A 26,508-nucleotide genomic window follows, 5' to 3' on the forward strand; every position below is an offset into this window, starting at 1 on the left:
GGGCGGGGGCCGCCCACCGTCACGGGCTGGGAGACAAAGCGAGGCGCTGCCCGTCCCTACCGGGCCTCTCCTTCCCCTCCCGCCCTTGTGCCGCTGTCGTCGTCCCCGGCCGTCTCAGCCCAGTCCCCTGGCGGAACTCGGCTCTTGCCCCTCACATCGGCCCCTCCTCCCTGGGGTTAGGGGGAGGGTAGCAGCTGTGTACGAACCTCCGGGCCTTTCCCCTGCGGGTGGGGGCGTCCCTCTGCTCGGGTGACGAAGGGGCGGTGGAGTCCGGGACGCGGGGGCCTTGCTCTCGCTTCTGGTAGAGAACGGAGCTGCCGAGGGGCTCGGGAGGTTTCGGACGCGGTTCCCGCCTTCTGTTCTCGGCTGGACACCTGCAAAGTAATCCTGAAATCTTATTTTAATTCCTGCGCTTTTGTAGCAGAGGTTGTTTTATTCCCCCTCCCTGCTCCCTTAGTCTTACTGATGCTACTGATTGTACAGGAGAGTTATACAGGAATACGCTAGCAAACAGTGAGTGATAGATCGTAAGTGTTGCAATAAGGTATGACTGACTCACTTGGGCCTGACCTCAAAACCAGTAATAGTAGCTGTAGCGCTTTATGTAAATATACCATTGATTCTGGGTATCAGTGGGACACAAGATGTGTTTTTTTCAATCCCAAGTCTGTATCTAACTTGCGAACAGAGTTCTGTTTGGCTTTTTGTTTTGTTTAGTTGCAGAGGGGGATGACAAGGGAGGTGTTGAAACTGGATTCTTGACCAAATTAATGTTTTTGCTGCAGGTCTGCTAGTTGTGTAGACCAGTGTTTTTCAGACATCTTTGATCAGGGTCTCTGCTTCCTGTAATGTTTTGGGCTGCCTTTTTGTCTGGATGTGTATTCCTGTGTTCTGACCGCCCCAACAGCTTTAATTGCCAGCCCTAGAGGTAACCCGAGCGCAAAAAATAATAGTGCCTTCTTTACTTTCAGATACTTCAAACTAGAGCATAACTGTCCTTGGACTCCATCAATAGTTCCTAAATTCAGGACTCCCGAATTAAAACATTAGCCTAGCTAGTGCTTGCATCTGGAGGTACATGATCTATCGAGAGCCACTGAAGTGCAGGCAGAATAATTCCTTTGTTATTACTAGTCCTGATGCTGCTTTTAATGATCCACCTGAAATGTCTCTTAGTTTTGAGGAGCAGGCCCTTTTAGGCGGGCCTGTTTTACATGTGTGAGAGGAAGGAAACAAAGGCTCAGGTATTCACAAAGCCTTTTAATATTTAGTGGCTAAGATTCTGTGTTGTTCCGAGACAGCAGTGCTTCTGAAGTTTATATATATAGAACTATTTTGTCCCTTGCTTTGAGAGTATGAAGAGACAGCACACGGGAGAAAATGTTAGTAGCCCAGATGTATATTTGCTTAGCTGTATTGCGATACTGTCTTGTTTTGCATCTCCCTTTTGTGTCTTGAAAGCATGGGACGTTTGAAGACAGGACAAAGAGGGTTAGCAGTCCCCAACTTTAAAAGTGCTCCATAAAACAGGTGTTTTTTCTTACCACTTAATATAATCCATTCCTTCTATCAGTATTCACTGGCAAAATTGTAGATCTGTTTAATTTCCATAAATACTACTTTTTTTCCTTTGTGCATGAACTCCCTAAGTAGTGGAAAGCTGACTTTTCTCAAGCTTTTTAATACATGCTATTAATATTTGTTCCAGATCGTTGATATTATTGTTGGAAAAGATGAGAAAGGCAGAAAGATTCCAGAATATCTGATCCATTTTAACGGCTGGAATAGAAGGTAAGGACCTGTATGTGTGGTTTCAGTTCTTCTGTTTCTTCTATATTATTCTGCAGAAAAAGGCATTGCACAGAGTATGAGATGTTGCAGGATTATTTTTGTTTCTGTGAATGCCTTTAATATACTTGCTTGTGTTGACATGTGGATCGGTTTGATAGTTATGAGTTTAAACTTTATGGGATATCTGTCTTTGGTATATACTTGTGGCTCCTAGGTTTCCATTAATAAAAGGAGATTGTATCTTGTTAAATCTAGACCTGGTTTGTTTGATTGTCAAGGCCAGTACATGAGTGCAGTCTCTGTCTGTGATCCTTTGTAGCATGTATCAGTGCTGCAAACACCATCGCGTGTTGAGTCAAGGTTTGAGAGATTTTAGCAACACAAGAATTGAAGTCATGTGAATACAAAAGGGTACAAGCCTTGTGATACAGATGTTGCTTCTGAATGACATTGAGAGTGCTTTTTTTTTTTTTTTAAGATGTAATGTATATTGAGCAGCATATTTTCATAGCTGTTGTTAATTTTCTTTTGACCTATCCTTAGCTGGGATAGATGGGCAGCTGAAGATCATGTTCTTCGCGATACGGACGAAAACCGCAGATTACAGCGTAAATTGGCACGGAAAGCTGTGGCTCGCATGTAAGAAATCCTTTTGATCTCAAAGTGGATGAGAGATTCATTTTCAGATTCAAACAGATACATCCCAGTGTCTGCAAGTGACTTTGAACTCTAAGCTCATGCTGCTTCTCAGTACCAGTCAGTGTATTCTGGAGAGCTACTTTTGTCTTTTTAAGGTCAATACCTATATATTGTTACTAAACAACATGAAACAACTAACACTTAATAACTATGCTGTTCTTAATTATTGCTGCAAAATGTCTGTGTATTGGATCTACATCTTCCCAAATAAATGTACTTGAAAAATAACTTGGGAAAACTGGAAGCATTTTTCAGCCAAAGGCAGTAATCTAATATTGGTTGGCCACGGCCTTGAGAATCTGCTTGAGAACACAAATATGAGGTAATGTACGGACATTATTGTATCCACTCTCAAATAAGCTTTGTCCAAATTATTTCAACATTCATTAATGAAAATAACTCAAACATATTTTTCCTGGGCGTTTGCATGTAATATAATTAGCTAGGTAGGATAAACAAATAATATTAGCCAAATTTCAGTGAACCATTTTATGTTCTTTAGGAGAAGAAAGGGAAGAAAGAAGAGACGTTGCAGGCTGCCTGGTGTTGACTCTGTATTAAAAAGTCTACCTGCTGAAGAAAATGATGAGAGTAGCGAAAACTGTGAGCTTGTTTTCATTCTTTAATAGCTGGTGTGATGCCTTTAATTTTTTGATCATAGGATGACACAAGAGTATCATGGTCCTATGTGAAATGTATGGAGCAGTCATATGAAGAGTAAGCAGTACGTTTCATGCTAAGTAGCTATCAAGTTTATATTCCTGCTTTTACTTGTATTCCAGAGGCTTTTCCTTCTGTCACTTGCACTCAGCTATTATACTTACTGATTTCAGGTCTTAATGCTGCTTTGTTTAGTATAGCCTTAACAGGTGCAAGAAGTCTAGGCTTTTTTTGTTTGGTGTTAGAATGTAAGACACTTTCCCTGCTAGTGTTCCTACATATTTTAGTGAGCAATAAGTGGATTGTTTTTTGTTTGTTTGGGTTTATTTTGTTGGGAGTGGGGTGGGGTGGTGGTGGTGTGTGTGCGTGTTGTTTGGTTTTGTTTGTTGTGTTGTTGTCCCCTCTGCCCCTAGTCTACCTGGCACAGAGGACTTGCATGTCAGCTGATGAGCTGATTTCAGTTTCTTTTTTTTTATTTCAGTTTTTTTTTTTTTAAAATTTCATAGCATTTTGCTTTGTAACTTGAAAGACACCAGAAACACTGTTTGGCACTTACGGTTGTTAACTGTTGCTGCACAGATCGAGACCTTCTGATTGAATGATAAATACATTAATCCCTGTTCAGACCTAAAGTCCAATACAATTTGAAATGATCAGTGGTTGTTCAGTAGTGTAGTGAGCTTTTAGAAGTGATTTTTTTTTTTCAATTAGGATACAAGAATACTTTCTGTAAACTTTTGCTCTATATTTAAAAAGTTTGTAGTATGTTGTAAATAATAGTGTGCTTAATTCAATTAGAACTATTAATTTTCATTAAATAAACAAGCTAGTTGTTTTGTTTGGTTGTGTTTGGTTATCCCTCTCTTCCCCTCCCTCCCTGTTATTTTTTTGGTTTTTTTGTTGTTTTTTTTTAATTGAGGCCTGAAATTAATTGGTCTTAACCTCTGCAATGTAGTAATGTGAGACAAATATGTGAAATCTCTTTTACACAGCTATAAGTAGTTCTTCTTCTGATGACAGTGATGAAGGAACAGATGAAGAAATAAAAAGTGAAGAAAGTGACATAGAAGAGAGGACAGAAATGGTATGAGCTCCTTAACTTAATAGAATTTAAATATATGTATTTGAAACTCTGGAAAAAATTGAGGTGTATAAAATGTAGGCCACAGCTGGTAATTCAGCTGGAGTTTAATCCAGAAAGCTAACTGTATGCCAGGCTACATCAAAAGGAGCATGTTAGGGAGGAGATTCTTCCCCTCTACTTTGCTCTAGGTGAGGCCCCACTTGGACTATTGTGACTGGCTCTGGGGCCCCTAACATAAGAGAAGGAGGAGGGCCATGAAGATGATCAGGGAGATGGACCACATTTCCTATGGAGACAGGCTGAGTGAGTTGGAAGAGAAAGAAAAGGCTTCAGGGAGACCTTCGAGCAGCCTTCCAGTAACTGAAGGGGACCTACAAGAAAGCTGGAGGGATACTTTTTGCAAGGGCATGTAGTAACAGGACAAAGTGGGAATGGCTTTAAGCTGAAATAGGATGGATTTAGAATAGATATTAGCAAGAAAATATTTACTGTGAGGGTGGTGAGACACTGGCACTGGTTCCCTGGAGAAGTTGTGGCTGCCCCATCCTTGGCGGGATTCAAGGCCAGGGTGGGTGGGCAGTGTTCAAGGCCAGGCTGGACAGGGCTTTGAGCAGCCTGATCTAGTGGAAGGTGTCCTTGCCCATGTCAGGAACAGCAAGCAGCAGGATCTTTTTGGCTTTTGTTTTGCTGTGAAACAGGCATGTCAGCTCTGGTCTTACATTAAAATGTAAAAGGCTGACTTCAAGGAAAGGAAATGTATTGTCTCTACATTATCAAAAAGGAAGTACAGCATGAACTATTTTTCTGAAGGTCTGTAGAATCTCAACTGCTGCAGTGTGGGCAATCTGAAGCAGCAAAACCTAAGAAATTTCTGTTCATTCTTTTGAATTAAATACTTAATTGAATGCTAGATTTAAAGTTTAAAATGAAAGTTTAAATTTTAATGTTTTAGAAAATGAATTTGCAAATTACTTTAAAGCAGTATTGTTAAATTGCTTACAGTAAGGCTACTAGCCACTTAATCACTATACTTTAAAATAATATAATTTTATTTTTGCATGACAAAACTTGATTGTTACATTGTATACTGACTACTGAGGTTCTTTTTCACTAATGTTCATAAGCACAACCAGTATATTGTTTCTTTCACTGGTTTGTTGTAGAAAGAAGAACAAGACACTCATACAAAAAGGGACATGGAAGAAAGAGCAATAAGCATAGAAATTCCTGAAGTCTTGAAAAAGAAGCTTGAGGAAGACTGTTACTATATTAATAGAAGAAAACGGGTATGAAATAAGAGCTATGAAATGAATGCACAGAGGAGTGGGGAGGGCATCAGAAGTAGTTTTTGTGTATATGACTCCTGGGTTTTTTAACTTTATTGGAAAGGTAAGCTTAGACAGTAAGGAAGAGTAAAAAGAGCATAGGGAGCTAACTTCTTAATAGCTAAAACAGTGAGTTGTCATTGTGTTTGAGAATGTACATTTTGGTATCCAATTGAATGTTAGAGTGCAGATTGTTTTTTAAAGCTGAAAATGTAAGCTTGTTATTCTGACCATGGTTTTGTTTGTCCAGATGTTTATAAAGAATTGATAAAAAATGCAGTTTAAGGGTAGAAATCAGTCACACATGAAATGCCTTCATGCAGTAGAGACTTACTGAACTAGTCAGTACGTTACAAGCTCCTGTTTTAGCTTTGTATAATTACTAACAGTCTTTCTAATGCATTAATTTGCTCTCTCTTTTTCAGCTAGTGAAGCTTCCTTGTCAGACAAACATAATAACAATCCTGGAGTCATATGTGAAACATTTTGCTATTAATGCTGCTTTTTCAGCCAATGAAAGATCTCGGCACCATCAGATGACTCCACATGCTAACATGAATCTTCATTATGTGCCACCAGAGAAGAAGTAAGTAATCTTTAGTCCAGTTCTATAGTTAGAAAAATGACCTTGCATTCTGTGTTCCATTTCAAGACTGTTCACTTCTCTGAGCTTATACTGTGATGTATGTCTATTTATGGGCTTAAAATATTTGACAGATACCTAAAGTACTGTAACACTGACAATTTGTTTATCGGTGGGAGAGTCCCTATACCCTGAAAAGTCATAGCGCAAAAACCTTAATATCCCCTTTTATAATGTAAGTTCTTGCAAATATTGTGACCTGTTTTAGAAGAATTTTTTCAGCACTGAGAGCATATCTGATGTGAGAATACCCTGCTTAAGTAAAACTGAACAGATTCAAATTTTATAAAGGATAAAAATTTTATACAAATCCTCATGAAGAACTCCCAAGTGCAGGTGATTCTTTTTTTTTTATTTTTTTTCTTTTAGTTGATGTATTATCTTAAATTCCAACTTCAGTGTGTTAAGCCTGCATCTTTGCACCAGGGTTTTTTTGTTTGTTTCTTTTTTTATGTTAAAGATTCTCAATATCAGATGAGACTGCTTCTTTATCAAAGTCTACACTGGGGTGAAATCTTGGCTTTTGTTACTATGTTCTATTTCAGTGGTGCATAATAATGCGATTCCTTGCAATATTTTGGTCTATGAGTTTCTAGGTTTATACTGATGTCAGATTAATGATACTTTTCTTCTTTGTAATATCATATCCCAAACAAGAACTTAGATGAGACATCAGAAATAAGAACAAAAGATTGTATGCACGTTGTGGGTTTTTTTTTTTTTTTCTTTTCTTAAAAGAAGGTGTATATTTAAGTGACTTCCTCAATACAGATGGTGCTTTAATAAGGAGAACTTACATAATTTCAGTGACCTATTAAGTAGGAGAGATTCAGCTGACAACGTTATAGTATTGCCCTTACTGCATTATAGTATTACCTTACTGTACTAAGGTAATTGACCTTCTTGGATGATAGAATTTCTGCCCCTGATGGGCCCCCTGACCTAATTGATATGTAATGTTAAAAAAAAAAAAAAAAAAAAAAGAAAAATAAAAGGGAAGTATGGAATGGTAATAGGGGGTATGGGATTTCTAACATGGGTCACTTTGGTAGAATCAAATTGCTGTTATTGTACACATACATATATTTGAAACATGAGAGATTAATACCTTCACAGAGGGGAGAGGTTGCAGGTGGGCTGCACTCAGTGTTCTGGGTTCTGCTTGTAGCAGCACATCTACTCACCTCCTAACACTGTAAGTCTTTTACACAAGGCTAAAATTTAAATTCCTAGTAGCCTCTACATGTAGTGCTTTGATTATTGGAACATTGGAAACTGATCTCCAACACAAATTTATCTAGTTTTGTTGGTACACTGGATATCTCTTAAGCACAGTCTTAACTGAATCTCGGCAGCTGTAGCTCAAATTCCACGTGTGCCTTTTACACAGAGATTCAGTCTATTGACTGTTTTTTTCTGGCAGGTGCCTTGTTTTTGAGCATAGTGAACTTGGAAAAACAAAATAATGCTTCCAGGAAAAAATCTGACCAACTTAATTTACTGTAGAGTTTACTAATCCAGTAAATAGGAAAGCAACAGAACAATTTTATGATTTTGTTTGAGTTTACTAAGCAGACTTTTAACATCTGTATGTCTGAAGTTTCCTACAACAATCACTGTTTCTTTAAGTGTGCATATCATTAGTTAGTGATGAAATCAGCATATTGTAGTTAAGATGTTAATGATCTGTATTAAAAGGGGACTTTTCTACAATTACACTGAAAGATTTTGACATGCAACTTTGAAATTCATAATTTTTTTTCCCCCCCCTCTAGTGTTGAGCTGTGTAAAGAGATGGTGGATGGGCTGAGAATAACCTTTGACTTCACACTTCCATTAATTTTGCTCTATCCTTATGAGCAAGCTCAATTTAAGAAAGTGACTTCATCAAAATTCTTTCTTCCCATCAAAGAAAACTCAACAAATACTAACAGGTAGTTAAGAAGTCTAGTACTACTTACCTTCTGTGGAAAATGCAATAGAATGTGGTTATGTGTGCAGCATAAGGTGATTTCTCACAGACTTTGACTTAAAAATTGTCCTGATAAAATGCTGAACTCTTCTGTGAATTGCTTGCCTGAATTCAGGATTTGGAACCTGAATTCTCATCTGGGCAACTTCAAAAGGGATTTGCACTGATTTGATGTAGAGTTATGCTGCAGCTTAGTGGGGAAAAAAATTACACAAAAAAAAAATCTGTGTTCATTAGCTTTTAAATTTGAAAAAAATACGCTTCTGGAAAACGATTCAAAAGGCGGCCTCACTGCTTTGATAGTTACTAGGAGGAGACTGTGTAATCTGGAAAAGTATTTAACAAGATACGTGAAACTTGAAGAATCTCTTTTGAGGGAAGAGCCCATATCTCTTACAGGCACTTCTGTAAAGCTGCCTTTGTTTCCTAGAAATCAGGAGGAGCTTTCCCCAAGTCCTCCTCTGTTGAACCCGCCAACTCCCCAGTCAACTGACAGCCAACCTGCAACAGGGGAGCCAGCCACGCCAAAAAGGCGGAAAGCTGAACCTGAAATTCTGCAGTCGCTGAGACGCTCCACACGCCATAGCTCTAACTGCGACAGGTTATCGGAAAGCAGTGCTTCCCCGCAGCCTAAACGACGGCATCTTGAGACCCCAGCTTCTATGCCAAAACTCTTCTTGCACCTGGAAAAAAGTAAGCTTTGCTCTAAATTGTTGCCATAAGCAAGATTTAAGTCCTGTTTTCTTGGGTTTTTTTTGTTGTTTTTTTTGTTTGTTTGTTCGTTTGTTTTTTATGCCATGTAGACTCTGAATGGAATGAACGAAGTGTGAATTCGTTACTTATTGTATCAATCTCTGAGGTCTTATACCAGAAGGAGAAATACAGAGCAGTATTTTCAGTACTTTAGTACTGCACTTCTCAAGAGAATTCAAGAAGCTGCTTTTCTGTGAGCCTACTTCAGAATAGCGTTTATTAAATTCCAGTGTTAAAGACTTAAAAAAATTTAGCAGCAGGCCTTAGTTATGTTTAATGGCTGATAGTTCCATAGAACAAATACTAATATTTATTTCTGATTTCTTTTGTTTTTCTTTCTGTTCTGAAGAAACCCCTGTCCATAGTGGATCATCTTCACCTATAACTTTGACTCCTAGCAAAGAGGGGAGTGCTGTTTTTACTGGCTTTGAAGGAAGAAGAAACAATGAATTGAATGAGGTAACAAATTTTTATGTTACTGTCCTAGATTCCATGATTAAAAATTTTGTGGACCTCAGAATAGTTCTATTTAAGAAAAAGTTTTGCTTGTATTACTTATTTCATCTTTGATTTTGAGGTTCTCTACAGACTGAATTATTTATGATGCTATAAAATGTTAGTTATGAAATCTTTAATGTTTTATGTGTAGGTTTTGTCCTGGAAATTGATGCCAGAAAATTATCCACCAAGTGATCAACCACCACCTCCCTCATATATCTATGGCTCTCAACATTTGCTACGGATGTTTGGTAAACTGATGTAAAGTCTGTGCTCAATCAAAATTGCTTCCCCTTGCACCCGTGATTGTATTTTTATGGTTTTCTGCTTGCTTTATCGCATTTAGTTTTATTCTAGGAGAAATGTACATTTTAATCTGTTTAAAACTCTTAGGCTGTTCATAAATTTGGTTATCTTATACTGGCTTTGTAAGCCTTCATTTAACAAAAGCAAACAAGGATTACTTCCAGTATGCTATCAAACATCATTAAACCAAGCAGCATTCACTTTCTCAGCATGCTTCTTTTTAGTAAGGCTTTGAAAGATCAGTGAGTTACTTGCAAGGAAAAGTGGAGGCTGCAGGGAGAAGAAATTTTTACATTATTTTCTGTAGAGTAAGTAAAAGTAGTTAGGAGTTGCTTTTACAGGAACAGGTGTAAACATTATTTCTCTTGTTTACAGTAAAGCTACCAGAAATCCTGGGGAAGATGTGCTTTCCTGACAAAAACCTGAAGGCCTTAGTAAAACACTTTGAAATGTTTCTGAGGTAATGTGACACGATATACCACAGCAGTGTTTGCATTGTTGCATAGATCTAAGTGTACTGGAATGACAGAGGATTTTTAAAGTAAGGTGTTAATTTTTTGTAACTATAAGAATGTGTTGAAATTAATATTATATTCTAATAATGAGAATAAAGATTAATACAAGACTTGATCCTGTAATTCAAATTGAAGGGAACCTGAGCTCCCTACTTAAAATTTTGATAAACACTGTGATAGAGAACTGAAGTATAAAAGTCTGTTTGTTAGTATGTATAGAATGACAAGTGTGACTTGGCCAAGAAGAATGTTTTATGAAGAAATACAAACTGCATTGTTATTTTTGACAGCATAATCTGAGACTTTTGATGTTGCATAAATACTAGCAGGGGAAGAAACTTGTGGTTTAGAACATGTTTTTAATAATGGTAGTTTTTTAAAAGAAATATATGTCCTGATTGAGCCTTGAACAGAAAGGTTTTTCTGTTACGCAGTACAGGGCTTGTAGAGTTATCTAAAGTCTTTCCACCACACCAGCTCTGCAGCTAGAGTCAGTATGATCGTAACCTGCACCACGATCATCTTCATCAGTCAGGTACTCTAGTTAGTACCTCTGCATGACACTGTAGTAGTGGTAGTCAGATACCTAGTGTGGCACTGTGTTGTGGAAAACAAATTTGCCAAGAAAAACTTTCAGGAGAAAGTGTTGTAAAATGGTAAACATCTGGAGCAAATGTGAAACTCCTAATTTAATTTTAATTTTTTAATTTTTTTAATTTTAAATTTGATTTTTTAATTTTAAGACTCTTAAGTAGCCACATACTGAAAAGTAACATGATGTGGCACTAGCATATCAGAAGTCCTGTTAGAGTTGAGGGAGATGAAAACTTCAAAATGTTTTTACTTTTTTTTTTTTTCTAATTTAAAAAAAAGATGTCTCAAATGTCAAAGTTTCTACAATACAAATTTTTTTCTCTCTAAGCATTTAATTTTTGGGTTATACTGATTCCTTTTTAAATCTCTATTTTGTCAGATACTAGTTAGTATTCAGTCTGTGTTTGTTAAACAGGACAGGATTGGTGCTTATTGTTGGAAACCTATTTTTGCTTGAAATGAGTGTTATTTAGGGTGCTTAACTCACTGTGGATCAAACCAGTTTTTCAGACCTCTGCCTGCTCAAATTCTTCTGTGTTGGTCAGAGCAGGTCTACTCTTTAGCATCTTGAATGCAGTTTTTTTCATACCTATTCCATGGGTGATCTGTGGTGGAGTGGAATAGAAGGAAGGAGGAAGTGTGTTCAGCATCCTCCATACAAGCAGGAAGATGATTAAACTGGAAGTTCTAGTGGTATTCATATGTGTCTTATTTTTCCAGTTGACTGTCTTGTTATAATGTGTAGTCATCTATAAACAGAAATATAAAAAAGAAAAAAATCAGAAGACATTTTAATGTTAGCATTATTAGGTCAGGTAGAACTGTGCTTTTGAAGCAAATCTCTTGATAATTCTCACTTAACGTGAGTTGTGTTTCACTGGCAGCGTGCTCTGTGCACATAAGCTAGATTTCTTTTGGAAAACACTTAACCAGAAGTGTGCTCCGGTACTAGTGGGGATTCTGTCCTTAAGACCAGACTACAACTAAATCAAAATGAGCACCTCAGGCCAATCATAGTGTGGCTGTTGCATATCTGGTTCAATAAAGTATTTGAGGGCTGTGTGGTTTTTTTAAGTGCTTTAGGACATCTTTCATTTGGGTATTTATTTCTTTTGTTTCACATGTTACTGAAATAGGTCAAACAATTCCATTTTCGAGAAACTTGTTCAGACTTGATTTTTGTCACAGTACTCCTGCGTTATCTCTTTCTCATCACAAGAGAAAACTTGAGGCTGAGGTGATACCTTGTTCTCTATCTTCAACTTTCACATTCTGTCTTCTTGTTTTTGGGAATGAAAGGATTAATGGATGTTTATTAAAAATATTTTTTGTCACTTCTATTCTGGATTACCTTTTGAAAGATAAGAACTGTCCTACACAGTCTTTATGCACTAGACGATGGCAGCCAATTTACTTGAGATTGCCTGATTTCTTTTAGTGAATTGCTCTTGTGACAAGCTGAAGTACCCTCCTTTTCTTTAGCAGACAAGGGATTAAAGCTATCTGTGTGCTTTAATAAGACTGTTTCTGAATCTTGTTTGAATTCTAGGTGGAGTAGTTCAAACGTAAGTAGTTCTATGTATTTTTAAATCTTTCATGGGATACACAACTGATTTAGTTCTAGTATAGATACTGATTTAATTTTGAATTATGATTTCATGGGTAAAATTTACAGTTGCATTTAACATTTGTACTATTACTCTCATATGGGCTGAGAAACTGAGACTTATTTAATATAACACTTTGTCTGGAAGCTTGTTTTATTGAGTTTATTCAGTACTTGATAGATGCATTAAATTCACTTTGAGATGCTACGTGAGTAATATTTTCCAGTCATGCCCTCAGATTGCTGCTAGACAAGATTGATCTCAGTTTCCCAGACAACATATATTTTAAGGGATGTATCAAATGCATCTTTTTGACTTTCATAATATGTAGAAGCTGTACTGTTGGTGCTTAGTGCAGCTTTCTAGAGGTGTGCATAATGAAAATTTCTTCATGGAGAACATGAAGAAACTGCCAGAAATTGCCCAGAGAAGCTGTGGCTGCCCCATCGTGGCAGTGTTCAAGGCCAGGCTGGAATAGGAGCAACCTGGTCTAGTGGGAGGTGTCCCTGCCCTTGGCAGCGGGGTTGGAACTAAATGAATTACTTCTCTATATTGTGGGGTGCCTAGCATGCCTCCGGAGGCTGCTTAAGTGATGAGAAATGATAGGCAAGAAGGTGCCAGCTTTTGGTTTGCAGTTTCTGTTGATTTGAATGCAGCCTTGACTTGGCAAACTGTTGGAGTCGGAGAGGTCACTTTTCAGGACTGTTGACCAGTAGGAGATACTTAAAATATTAGGAGAATATAACGTATCTGTTTTTAGAATAGCAAGACCCATCTTCAGTGAGGTAATTTCAGTCAATGTCATGTGCATTTTAACAAAAAAAGGCAAGTAAATGATACAACACTTCAGAAAACCATAGGTATTTTGACTTCTGTGAAATATAGAATAACGAGTAACCGATGAAATATTTCTAAAACAACAGTTCTAAAATTTCAGATATATATTTCCAGATGAGGCCAATACATAGTATTTCATACTGTGGAAAGCTACATTCTTAATGGTCACAGACTTCATTTTTGTTAAAAGCCCACTGATATTTCAAATTCAGGATATCCTGTAAGTTTTCTCTCTCATTTTAGATCTCATTTTTTTCTCTTACTTGCTTGTATCTATTGTCCCAGTCATCTCCATGGGTTGAAAAGTATTTTAACTATTTATATTGAGTGTTTTATGAAAAGGAAGTCAAGCCAGAACATGACCAAATAAGAAGGCTGTGATAATAAAATGTGTACACAGAAAGATAACAAATTTTTTGAAGTAACCTTAAGAAATGGATCTCTGGGGTTTTTTTTATAGCACACCACTTCTTGAGTGTAGTAATTTTATTACATGTAACTGCAGTGGTGAATTATGACCACTAGTCTGTGCTAATGTGCAATTAATAAGAGGTTATTAGTGGCGTTCTGAGAATGAAGAAATGAAGCATTGCACATGGCTAATGTAGTAGAAAGCATCTTTATTTAGGTGAAGTTGCTTTTGACTGAATTCTGGCTCACTGTGACTTAGTAAAGTTAAGGTGGCAACTGACCAAACACTTTTCGAAAGATCATAAAGAAGTCAATTCTGCTACTTTTACTTCTGTTGATTAGGGCTTGTCTATTTCCTCTGGATTTTGGGATTAACTGGTTACTTGACAAAAAATACCTGTTCAGCATAGCAATTCTGACATACTAGAAAACTTTATGGAAATGGAGCCTAACTGTGAGAAAGTCAAGGTTCTGAGTGTGGACAAGTGTGGGTTTAGAGGCAGGCAAATGAATGTTGTTTTCTAGGTTTTGAAATGCTTTGAAGGAATTCTCTCACAGTGAATGTATATGCCTTATTTAGGGCATTACTATTGTTGTATTTGGGCTTCACTGTATCATCAAATGGGTAGAAAGGTAACTGCCTTGTTGGGACCTCTCAAACTTTTGGCACCTTTGTATTGAATGCTTCTTAATCAATGAGTACCTGGTATTGCATGGCTTATTTCCAGTAGGCTTTTGTTTACCTGCTTGGTCTGCAGAATCTGCTTGTGTGTGCTTATTCTTTTTGACTAAGGTTTGATTGCTCTGTCAAAAATACTTCCTGAAACTGCAGCCGATTGCTTTTTTTGTCTTCTGCTTACCAAATAATCAGGTGCCTGGGTGTTTAAATGAGAGCTTTGGGTCATATGTCTAAATTGAGAGTTCTCAAAATATTTTAAATGTGTTATGATAGGTTTTTTAGAAGGCAGCTCTGAAGAATTGATTCTGGGACCTGTGCTGGCCTTGCCAAAAGTGGGTTTTCATCCTCAAGACCACCCAAGGACTCCTGTATTGAGCCCTTTTAAGACTGTTTTCCCAAAAAATCTACTAGAAGTTACCACTTGTAATTTTCACTCACGCGGCCTGGTTACTGGAAATGTTATGTTGACATCTTCAGAGTTCTCTGTGCTTGCCCTTTAAAGGCCCAGGAAAATTATCTCTGTTCCTGTATGTGGATGAGTGACAAGGATCCAGTCAACAAAACAAGCCTAGTTGTTCCTTTGGCATGTTCTTGAGATACTGAGTATGAGAATAAACATCTAGAAACTTCTGACTTCGTTTGTTCTGTTGACTGCATAGGGGTTACGATGAACTTTATGTTGGTGAGCTTTTGCCCTGAAGAGTCTTCCAGATGGAGACATGTCTATCAATCAGAAGGGGTGGGGATCAGGTGGTGGCACATACTTTTGTGTGAAACTAAGCTTTTAAGCTTTCAAATCCTACTTTCAAGTAGTAGTCTCAGAGGAGAGATAGCTTCTTAATCTGCAAATGACATTTCTTTTGATGAGGTGACTCACAGAGTTAGGATCCATCATGTTCTTTAAGCAAATGCCTTTAGATAGATCATCACAGTTGCCTTTCAAACAGCATCTAGCCCAGACCACTGATCTCATCAAAGCATCTGCTTACCGTCCTGACCTCTGCAGCAAAAGTATATAAATGTCACCTACCTGGAAACTTTTCCTCTTAATTCTGTATTCTTTTAAGGCTGAGGTGGTTGTTCTTAGAATTAAGGTTTTCCTTTCTTTGTAATTTTCACATTTTTTTGGGCTGTCCCTGAGCTTATTTATGGATGCTAGCTGATATTTAGAATGTTTTTCTTCATGCAGATTGTTCAGGTAATAGGTTGTGTTGACACTGCCAGGTTTTGCTACCAGATGACACTCTTAAAGTTCATTAATTCAGTGACACTGTTGAGAAATGTTCGACATATGTATGTCAAGTGGCCTTTTAATGTGGATAATAATAGTTCTGTGGCTCTTTTTGGTAGATTTGCCTGCATAACTCTCAGCCAGATGGTAGTGTATTTGGGAGGCTTTTGCTTGGAGTCACCTGACATCAGCTTGCTTACAGACTGCCACACTTGAAGATCAGAACAGGAATTCAGCAAGCTAGGTTACCCACATGTCTGTTTCCTTGTCTGCATCCCCTCTAGTCCTTTCTGAAACACTGCTCTTCTAGGAACCTGTGGTAGAGAGGGAAATAGCTGCATTTTGCCATGTTACTTCTATGTACCTCATGAGCATGACTATAAAGCATAAGTATTATTTTCATGGATGCTCATGATGAGAAAAAAGTGTGCAGTCTTAAATCGGGATGTCTGTGTGGATTGTGCATCTCAAAACTGGGTTACTCATAAGCAGTTTCACTGTGTAGGTGTATGCATATGAACTCTGTAAAAAGTCTAAAAATGAAAAAGGCAATGCAACAGGTGGTTGAATTGGTCAGATTTATAAGTTGAAAGTAATGAAACAATTTCTGAATAGCTAAATAGCAATGTGCTTTCTGATCTATAGCTGCTGGCTCTGCTTGCTAAGTACATCTGCCTCTGTTTTTTAAATCTTGGCTCATAACGTGCATGTACCAGTGTAACTGATCTTTGTGTTATTTCAGCTTTTCTAAAAGCAAAGCATTAGCAAGATACTCGGTACCTAACAGTCGTAAAAGATCCTTAATATTTCTGTGCTGGCTTTCTACACTGTGATCTAGTTTGAATAGAATGCAGCTTCAGAAGGGCCACTGCTCTGTGTATACAGAAAGATACACAAGTGATTGGGACAGAAGCTGATCTTGTGTTCTTCTGCCTTTTTCCTCTTGCTTCTGTGCAGAAAGTAGTTTGTATTTGCTAGCTCTAGGGTATTGTGGTTTTCACAACTGTTACATTAAGAACAGAGAAATGTACATTTGACTGCATGCATTCTGCCTTTTGTAGCTGTGCTGTAAGCGTCTTGGCTAAAATTTCTCACCTTTACAGGCTGTTACTTTAGCTTGCACCAAACTAGCATTTATGACCAACGATCTTCAGCAAAGTTAGGAAATTTAGAAGAGAAAATAAACCTTTTTCCCATTATTTGGCCTTAAAATTCTTGAAACTGTCAGTTATCCAGTGCCCTCTGAAGGTTCCTTTCTTTTACTGATGTTTTTTTAAAACATACTCCTTTATATGATCTAGCACTTGGTACTGTGTTTTACAGAATGTTACCCATTGACATTGTAGTTCATTTATCTCTTCAAGACATTAATGTGTGTTAATGAAGAATTATTAAATTCAATTGTGACTGATCTTGATCTTCTGTAATTAAGTATGTTAAAAGTTAGACTGGAGTCAGTGAAGTTTTAGGCATTTTCACACTCACTTCATACCAGCCCCACATATCCTAGACAGTGATTTATTGCTAACTACAGTCAGAGATCATAGCAGTTGATGAGTTGGGTATTTTATTAACTTCTAAGTTGCTATAAAGTTGGTACTCTGTAGTGGTTTTCTTAGGTGGTGTGTGTGTGTGTGTGTAGTGCAAATGGCTGGTGCGTTTTGCTCAAGATCAGGAGGAGATCTGATTGTGTGAACTGTTTCTGTGTGTCATTGGCTTGTTTCTGAGGGATAGCTCTTATCTTATGGAAAAGAAACCCCAAAACAAACCATAACATATTAGAAGAACTTATGGTCTGGTAAACCTGGAAAAGTAGGTGGTGGATGGTATTAATGACAAGAGCTCTCAGCAATTGATATATTCCTGATTAAATTTAGATTGACTTATATAGAGAATCTTTGTCAGTATTCTTTTGATGTTTTGGCTCTTCTAAGATCAAAGGACATGCCTAGTTCAGGCATTGTAGCTGCTGCAGAAGCACTGTGGTGTTAATTGCAGTCACCTGTACTTTTCTTTAAATTTGGACTCTGTGTCCAGAGTATTGGCTATGGAAAACTGCTTGGTTTTAGCTTCCAGTAGTGAAGTCATCTCCTTACCCAGGGGTTCTGAGAGAAACCAGACTCTGCAAATGATGCTGTTCCCTGTTGTTTCCATTGCTTCCTACTCTAACACAGAGAACCTGTGGCTAACATTTTGTCATGTTCATTAATGCTGATCTTTAATATCCAGGTATTTTTGAAGGTTTGTGGGGTTGGGGTTGTTTTTTTTTCGTGTTGTGTGTGTTTTTGTTTTTGTTCTTGGTTTTTGGTTTTTTTTGTGCGTGTTTTTTTTTTTCTTTGTTTTTTTTGTTCTGTTTTTTGGAGGTGTTTTTTTTTTTTTTTTCCCCCCTGAAGTACAGCTTGATCATGTACTTCATGGTTTAAGAACTATTTTGCCCATTTGCCCCCACTTGCATATGCAGTATCTTTGTATATGAAGGAAAGAGCTGAAAGCTTAGTGTTGTTTTAGCTGTTTGTAACTGGTTTTAGTAGCAGCAGTGTTTTTCTTTGGTTTAGGGCTGAATATAGAGTTGTATGAAACAACAAATTATAACTTTAGTTGCCTTAAAAGATACAGTTTGACTCAGTGGTTGCTGGCCACTTGTGTAAGATACTACGTAGTGATAACTGAAAATTCTGGGTTTGACATAAATGAAAATAGTCTGCTGAGCAGGTGACTGACAGAAGTTGCAGAAAGATCTCTTCACTTTTGGTTGTAGTCATAGTTCTTTGCATTCTTTTCTAAGTGTAGCTTCAACTTTTGGATTTTTTTTTTTTTAATTACTGTTTAAGTTGAGAATGATATGGGAAGGCTATAGAACTTGTAAAAATAGAGCAAGCCTTTTGTATGCCAATTTTCAAAGCACAATAATTCTTAATTCCCAGGCTGTGGTTTTGCTGAGCTTAAAAATTAATTTGAAAATAGCTTTTCTCTTAAATGTTTCATGTTCTGGTTTTTTTTTTTTTTTTTTGTGTGCTTTCTTCATAGATTTTTAGCAGAATACCATGATGATTTCTTCCCAGAATCTGCTTATGTAGCTGCATGTGAAGCCTACTACAGTACTAAAAATCCTCGGGCAATCTACTGAAGCTATTAATAAAGATTAAATCCTACTATATGCAGCCCATGACAATGCTATTTTGCCACGTGGCTACAAGCTGAAGATGAAAAAGGAACTAAAACAGCTTCTGGAGTTGAAGAAATAGAATGGTTGAATTACTTAGGACTGGAGAACTTCTTTTCAGAGATGTGTATAAACTGCATTGAGTTGCTTAGAGGATTGAATATAACTCTGACTTCAGATGAACGAAGAAGCCTTGTCCTGAATTCTAATGCATAGGACTGCATAGGACTATTAAAGAGGGAAGGAGGCAAAAGCAGATGCATTAGCAACAGGACATTTTTATGAAGCTGGATCATCATACTGTGTTTTGTTTTAGCTCAACCACTCCAGCCTGAGAAATAGGAATTGACTACACAGCTACACAAAGAGAATGCGTAACTGGTGTCTTACGGACCTTTTTCCCCTCACAAATTCCACTTCATTTTGTGGAACTGTCACGGCAGAAAATATTGCTTAATGTAAAGGTGTTTTTGCTGTTTGTCTAGTATGATATCTGCCTCAAGGATAACTTTGTTGCTCAAATGAAAGATGTGTTGCTTGCTTTGCAATTTGCAGATGTATATAGTTCTTCTCATGGTAAGGCTGCCAGAGTTCCAAGGAGAGCATGTGTTGCCAGTGGTTCAGCATTTACCTGGCAATAAATGGTTTCCAGAGCCATTATGAAGGAACTGATTTTCTACGAATAAGTAGAGAAGTCAATAAAGTTGTGGTAGCTTAACTGGCAAACACTTATTTTCTTAATAAAGTTCACAGTGGCTGCTGTGTAAATGTATGATTTTACCTGTTTAAAATGCCTTGTTTGTGCTTGATTAGTATTTTTGAGATTGCTAAGTGTGCATATAAAGGAGGTGGGAGCAGTGACGACATAGGGAGAGAAGCCTTTTCTGTATCATTGGGTTTTCTTCTATAGAATTGAAGAATGTCTCTTAAGACAGTTTTAAACACTTTAGCTCTGGAGATAGTAATTCAGTACAAACTGAGTTCCTAGAAATCTGAAAACATATTCAGTAGAAATTTATTGAAATGTAAATCTTTTCTTGATAGTCATCAAAACCTTGACTTAGAACTGTGGCTTTCTGCTATTTCAAGATACACACACAGATTTTAAAAGCCCTGGGAAAAAATAGGACTCAAGGCTAATAGACTACTGCATTAATCACTGTAATCCTTCGTGCTTCTGAAAACTTCCATTAGAGCACTAACCTGTAATGCAGAAACTCAACACATTCTTCCCAGATTTGCAGAAAATAGGAATAATCTTTCAAATGTAAATGACAAGCTTAAACTACAAGTCCAAAGAAAATCTGCAATTATATTGTTGGCATTCATTGTCACTCGCTTTTCAGAGTTCTACTGGTGTCTTAAAGGTTTTGAACTGAGAAGATAAGGATTACCTTGGTTTTGGCCATTTAGGTTCTTTTTACAAAAACTTCTATTAAGACTATGTTAAACTTAATGGTTGTTAAACAAATGTTTGGTATGGGTGCACGCAGATTTGGTGATCATTATTTCTGAAGTTAACTTTAGTAGTACTGGTCTTTTTTAATGCATTCTATTGTTCTAAAAGAACACGTGTAAGCTTTAGTCTTTCCCAAATTACAGAAGTGTTGACTGTCTAGCAGAATCCAAGTACCTCAAAACCCATTTCATCAGCATGTTTCATTCTAAGTTTAGACCCTGTTTTTCTAAAAAGACAATTCAACAAAATACTAACAAGTAATGAGATTGATCTTGGAATACTGCCTGAAACTCAATCCTGTTGGTAGCAGGAATGTTAGCGTGTGTATAGTATGGCAAATATATTTTGTTCCACTGTTGGTAGCTGTGAGTATAAGACAAGTTATGAACAGAGTATAAACCTTATTGTATGACTACGTTTGACTGCTAAAATTACAATTTCTGCATGCAGGGGTGATTAATACTGGTGCTATTGCCTTGTTGATACATTGTGATGATTCTCGAAACATGTGAGGGGAGGGGAATTCTGAAGATCCAGTTAGTGTAGTCTTTATGTGAATGAACTTTTTGGTAAAATTCTCATGGTATAGTATTCCAAACTGTCTTGTTCTCATAATAGCCAAAAACGTTCTCTCAATAGTAGTACCCTTGTGTGCTTCTTGACACTTTTAATTGTCATGGCTTCCCCAGACTAGTTTTCTGAATTTAAAACATTTAAATCCCCCTTCCCTACTGTCACTTTTCTTTTAGTGCTTTCCTATTTTTATACCCAACCTTTTCTTTTTTTTTTTTTTTTGTTTCTTTTTAAGCTGTAGCAGTGCAAGAGACTCGCAAAAACTTGAACCAAATAGCATAAGAGGGTAGTTCTTACCAGTTTTAAAATACAGAGAGACTTACTAGTGTGGCCCCCAAAATTCACTTTGAATGGAATGTTAAGAGGCCCATGTGGCTAGGGGAAGCTTAATAGTACAGTTACACTTCTGGAGTGAACCTGTAACTCTCTGAATGTCCACGACTGATCACATTTGTGATGGGATTCATATCAGAACTGATGAAAGAGGTTTTGCACTTTGCTGTCTGTCATTTGTTGGTCGCTCTTCGCAGAGCAACTCGTATCAATGTTTTCTAACCTGATTCAGTCAGAATAGCTTAAGTTAGCTGAAGAAATGTGGAAAAACTGTTTGAAGCAGGCAAAGGAGCCTTCATATGAGCAAGTCTGCCAGCAAACTTCAGAGACAGTCTCCTGCAGAGGAGGAGCTAAGCTGAGAAAGCAGGTTAATGGGCAGTGATCGCATATACTGGCATAGCTGTTTGCATAAATGGTATGTGTTCTGGTTCCAGATTAAGAGGGTTTTGTTTAGGTCTTCAAAGAAATTAAGGGCAGGTTGGATGGGGCTTTGAGCAACCTGGTCAAGTGGAAGGTGTCCCTGCCCATGACAGTGTGTTGGAACTAGATGATCTTTGAGGTCCCTTCCAACCCAAACCATTCTGTGATGATTCTGTGAAATTACACCAGTGTAATTGTAGTGCATACTTGAACTGGTAAGTCTGCTGCACTTGCCTTCAAGAGCAGGCTGCTCCAACATTAGGTGTGGTGTAGGGTTTTCAACATGACCATTCTTGGGAGAAGGCAGGAGAGAATAACTGCACTCCGTCATTAAATGCAGGTGTGCAGCTGATGTGGCACATAAAGCATGCTGCTGCGTATGTATTTGAGGTGCTCATTTGGTGCTGATGCTGCTCATTGCGGTACCTGCTCTGACTTTGTCAGTGTGATGGTCCGTGAGCAAGTGGACACTGTGCCACGAAAGTAGGAAACTGTCCATATGTAAAGTGCTTTACATAGCTTGTAAAGATAACCAAAGAAGGATATATTAATATAATACAACTTTAATATTTCTCTGTTTTATTCTCAATTTTAGGTTTTACTTTGTGCCTATCATGAGTCAAAAAAACCCAAAACCCCACATTGTTCTCTCAGGTGCTGCATTGCCTTTCGTTTTGCTACTGTGTTGCTCTCTTTTTCAAGCTCCTGTTCCAGAGCTCAGGCTTTCCTGTGGTGTCCTCTTCCACTGAAGTGACTGAGGCAGATGTGACCAAGTGCTAATTCAAAGTATGTTCCATGTCCTATTCAGAAATCAGATTTATGCAGATGTTAGGGTTTCACTTGGCATTTGGTGTGGGCTTAACAGCATGTGTGTGGTCGAAACTGTTTGGTGGGAACTTGTCAAACAGTAGTGCAGGGTGACCTTGCTCTGGGTTCTGCTGAGAGGAATGTTTACAGTCAAAGAGGAAATAAAAAGCTGATTTGAAATAAAAAGCTGTTACTGCTTTTCATGTTTGCATCATAAAAAGTGTTATCAAGACATTTGGGAAATACACTGGGGAGATTGTTACTGGAGTTAAAATATATACGTATATGTTAAATCCTTTGTTTCTTGAAAATGATACATTTTCTTCTCTAGAGCCCTTTGGCATGTCTCCCAAAAGTATGTATACTGGGGAAATCAGCTTTTCAGGGCAGGGGGGAACGAAGCAATATGTCTTAACCTTACCTGAGCCTCCAGTCAAGCCTTTATCATGATGGTGAGCTGTACAAAAGAACAGTGTCCTGGACAGACAACCACATCTGAACTTCTGGCCTGGTGCATGCGTGATGGCTTTTAACTTTGATCTATTAACAGAGCTGCAAAACAAGCTTGAGCTGCAGAGCGCACAAACTCTAGTCTAAATTCAAGGAGAAAATGCCAAGTGGCCCCAGTGCAAGCATACTTAGGCTGAATGCATCATGTGGTATTCTTTTGGTCCCATGTGCTGTAGAATCTGCTTAGTTATATGAGATGATCACGTTTAATTACTTTAACAAGTCAAGTTACCTATCTATTTTTCTATGTAAATGCATCTCAGTGTAATGAGGTTCCCTAGAACAACAGTTCTAGATGGTATGTTACTTTTGTAATGTGGTTGACCATAATCTGTATAACCTTGATGTGTTTATGCTGTCTGTTTTTTCACTTGCTTATGAAACAATGAATTTGAAGAGGTTTTCAGCCTTTTTGTGTGGCCGCATAATTTTTCTCTACAAAATCAGTAAATACAGGTACTATTCCTCTAAATTCAGAGGTATCAATGCAGTGCTTCTGCCTCAATTTTTGGTGGTGTTTACTTCAACAACACCCCACCCCAACTCCCAAACCAAAGTTTAGTATATATATTGCCTCAGGAAAATGCTATCAGCAATGACTGAGTGGCAGATGTAGATGCTTACTAACTCGATGCATCCTCCTTATTGCATGCATTATGTATTTTCCCCTTCTAATTCATATAGCAGATGACTTTTTTGCATTAAGGCTAAGGAGTATAGCAAGCTGAATAAAATCAGTGAAGTATAAATACATGCTCAAAGATGCAAAGAAGAAATCTATTTAAAAAAATGAAAGGGGCAAAAAAAGCACCTATTGTTCCTCCTGTATGTCAGTTTGGAGTAGTCGCTTACATCATGTGAAGTTGATAACATCATCATAAAGAAAATAAGCAAAGCTGAGATATAAATTGGTATGTCCCAGTACTAATACAGACCTCTAAAGTGTTTGCTAAGGGATGGAGTAATTTCTTTGCCATTTTGTTGCTTGAAGTGGCAGAAGGTTTTGATTGAGGATGAGTTTTTCTCTTACCAATATATTTGATCTATTTCTGGCAAAACCAACACAGGTATTAAAGCATTGAATCATACAGTATGTTCATGAGGATATTTCAGTGTGATGCCAGAAAACTGTATTTATCTAGCAAGAAATGTAGAGATAAATGTGTTTAGTTCTTGGCAAAATGAGCATCAGACATTTCCATCACAGCACTAGTGTACTGATTGTGCCTCTAATATCTGTAAGTGTTGAGTAGATGTTCAATTTATTAAATTTTTTCTAGTCTTTAATTATAACCTATTAATAATTACCAATCTGATAATTAAGTTCGTAATCTTTAAAAGTCCTTGAAACAAAGGTATCTCCCAAGTTCATTTGTTCTTTACTCCCTTTCTTCTTTTCTTGCTTATATTTTTCCAGTCTAGAAAATGATAGAAATGTGCTTGTGAGATCTGTGGAGAGGAGGAGAAGAATGGTTCTGACTCAGACTAATTAAGTTGCACATAGTTTTCGTAGGTGTTTAGATATTTCCAATTCATTTTGAGGTGTAATCATCAAATACATGTTAGATATAATTAGGATTTTATTTGTAGGCTTGAAAGTAGAACCAAAATGAAAGGTGAATTGAATGGTGTAGATGTCTAGTCAAGTTACTGGATAATTTAAATAGGCCTGAAATAAGTTCTACTGTATGTATTTCTATGTTTTCCCTTTTAAATGTGGCTCTCTGATTTCTCTTAGTTACCTGATGCCAAGTATTTTAAATGAGGGACTTCGGAAAAAGTGTAAAATTGATTAAATGTCAACATGAGTAATCAAAACATCAGATTTTACCATCAATTTTGATTTAAACATAGAAACGCTACCGTCCCATGCTATGAGCAAAGAGACATTATACCCTTCTTGTTGCAGAGGCTTCTTGGAAATGCAGAGCACAACAAACCTACCGGCACATGGCTGACGTGGTGGAGGTGTTGGTCTCAGTGCAAGCTAGGAGGTAACCTGCAGCTCTTCCCAAAGTGTCCTCAGCCCAAACAGAAGGTGCTTATGGTGTTCCACTGGTGGGCTGGGGGAATTGGTAAGCACACCATGAGAGACTCCTCAGATGGAATAAATCTGCACTAGTTGCCTCTTACCCTTGTGTTTTAATGCTGGTGGTACAGCAAGTACTTTCATAGTTGATATTTAATAGGAGTTTTCATGGCTTAACAACCTTCTGTTTTGTAGGCTGATGAGTTTGTAAAGTAGTTCTTTTGAGGTTTCACATGCATGACTAAAAGAGGTAGATTTTACTGATAGTTTTTAATCAGATTAATGAGGAATTTATTTTCTGTTGCTGCAAATGACTACTGCAGTGATAAAACTTGGCACCAGGGATTTGTGCTTTAAAAAAAATATAAAATCATTTGTTAGAAACAGTGTGAGTAGTAACTAATTGGACATTTCTGAAGGATTTTGCTTACTGGCAGATGGATGATGTGACACATGTAATGTATATGCAGTATTGCCAACTGTAGACATAAGAAATCATGAGTCAGACCCTTAAAAGTCTTGAGAGTGATTAAGAAAATGTGAAGATTAACTCCTGTTCTTTGGGCCCCTAGGGTAACATGAGTCAAGCTTGTGACAAGGTTTGCTTGAGACTTTAGAAAGGAAAACTGAGTTTTTCTGGCTAGTCACGTCTTGTAGAGTTGGAGCTTTAGGAAAAAAAAGCGCAAAACCATACAAGACTGGCAATAAAATTTGGCAATGCTCTAATAAAGCAGGATGCCATTAATCTGAAAATAATCAGAGACGGAATTTATTTGTGAACATCTGTGCGAACATAACACAAGCCTCGGATAGCAGGGTTTTCCGGGTGGGGCGGTTGTATCTGCTGATCTATAAAACAGTCTGCCTTTGCCAAAGGCATAAATCTAAATTTGTATATCACATTTTTTTTACTTGTTTGGAATGTCTATTAATAAAGAGAGGGAGATAAATTGTTTACCATAGTAACAGAATTACCCTGTGCACCATGAAGAGGTTGATGAAATCATGCATTGGAAGAAAACAGGAAGCAAGATGAGAACCCCACTCTTTCTACACTGTGTGTGTAAGACTAATATGTTGTTTATGTTGTTTGACCCACTTGTTGAATTGTTTGTCTCTCTGGTTGCGATGAGAGAGACAAGAAGTTGTCACTGTTGCCTTAGGCCTAGCTCTGTCAAAGACAGTAGGTGTCTAAAGAAAAATCTAGGCTGAGGTCTGTGTAAGCCAAAGGAAACAATCCACAAACCCTTTCTCTCTCCAAATCTAGCACGGCAATCTGTATGGCTGTAGTTGCCTAAGCTTCTCCAACGAAGTTGTTTAAAAAGCTGAACTGAGCTTTTAGCATCTGTGCCAGGTTTGCAAGGCCATTTGGGATGTAGAAGTTGAACACCAGTCTTTGCACTTGCGTCTGCTGGAGGATGCATGCCTCTCGCCAATGGCAGTGCAAGTCATATTGCAGTGAGAGTAGCTACTGTACCCAGGAGGAGGAGCAGACTGGAAATGCAGTGATAAGTGCCTTTGATGCACTTAATCATCAACCTTTGAATGAGTGTGAGATGTGGGTTTGACAACTACTGAACCTGAGAAGTCTTGCTATGCACTCTGCACA

At 37.7% G+C, this 26,508-nt stretch overlaps 1 protein-coding gene across 1 annotated transcript; it reads left to right on the forward strand.

The window, feature by feature from the left end:
• The first annotated feature begins 3,075 nt into the window (after positions 1-3,075).
• MSL3 (male-specific lethal 3 homolog (Drosophila)) lies at positions 3,076-19,046 on the forward strand. Its single transcript, XM_010011253.1, has 9 exons — positions 3,076-3,093; positions 5,398-5,520; positions 5,985-6,145; positions 7,978-8,136; positions 8,605-8,867; positions 9,277-9,386; positions 9,577-9,676; positions 10,107-10,191; positions 18,633-19,046. The coding sequence occupies exons 1-9, from the start codon at positions 3,076-3,078 to the stop codon at positions 18,730-18,732; spliced, it is 1,119 nt and encodes a 372-aa protein (XP_010009555.1). The 3' UTR covers positions 18,733-19,046.
• Positions 19,047-26,508: the final 7,462 nt, after the last annotated feature.

Source organism: Nestor notabilis, unplaced genomic scaffold (assembly GCF_000696875.1).
Source record: "Nestor notabilis isolate BGI_N333 unplaced genomic scaffold, ASM69687v1 scaffold18123, whole genome shotgun sequence".
In the NCBI taxonomy this organism is placed as follows: Eukaryota; Metazoa; Chordata; class Aves; order Psittaciformes; family Psittacidae; genus Nestor; species Nestor notabilis.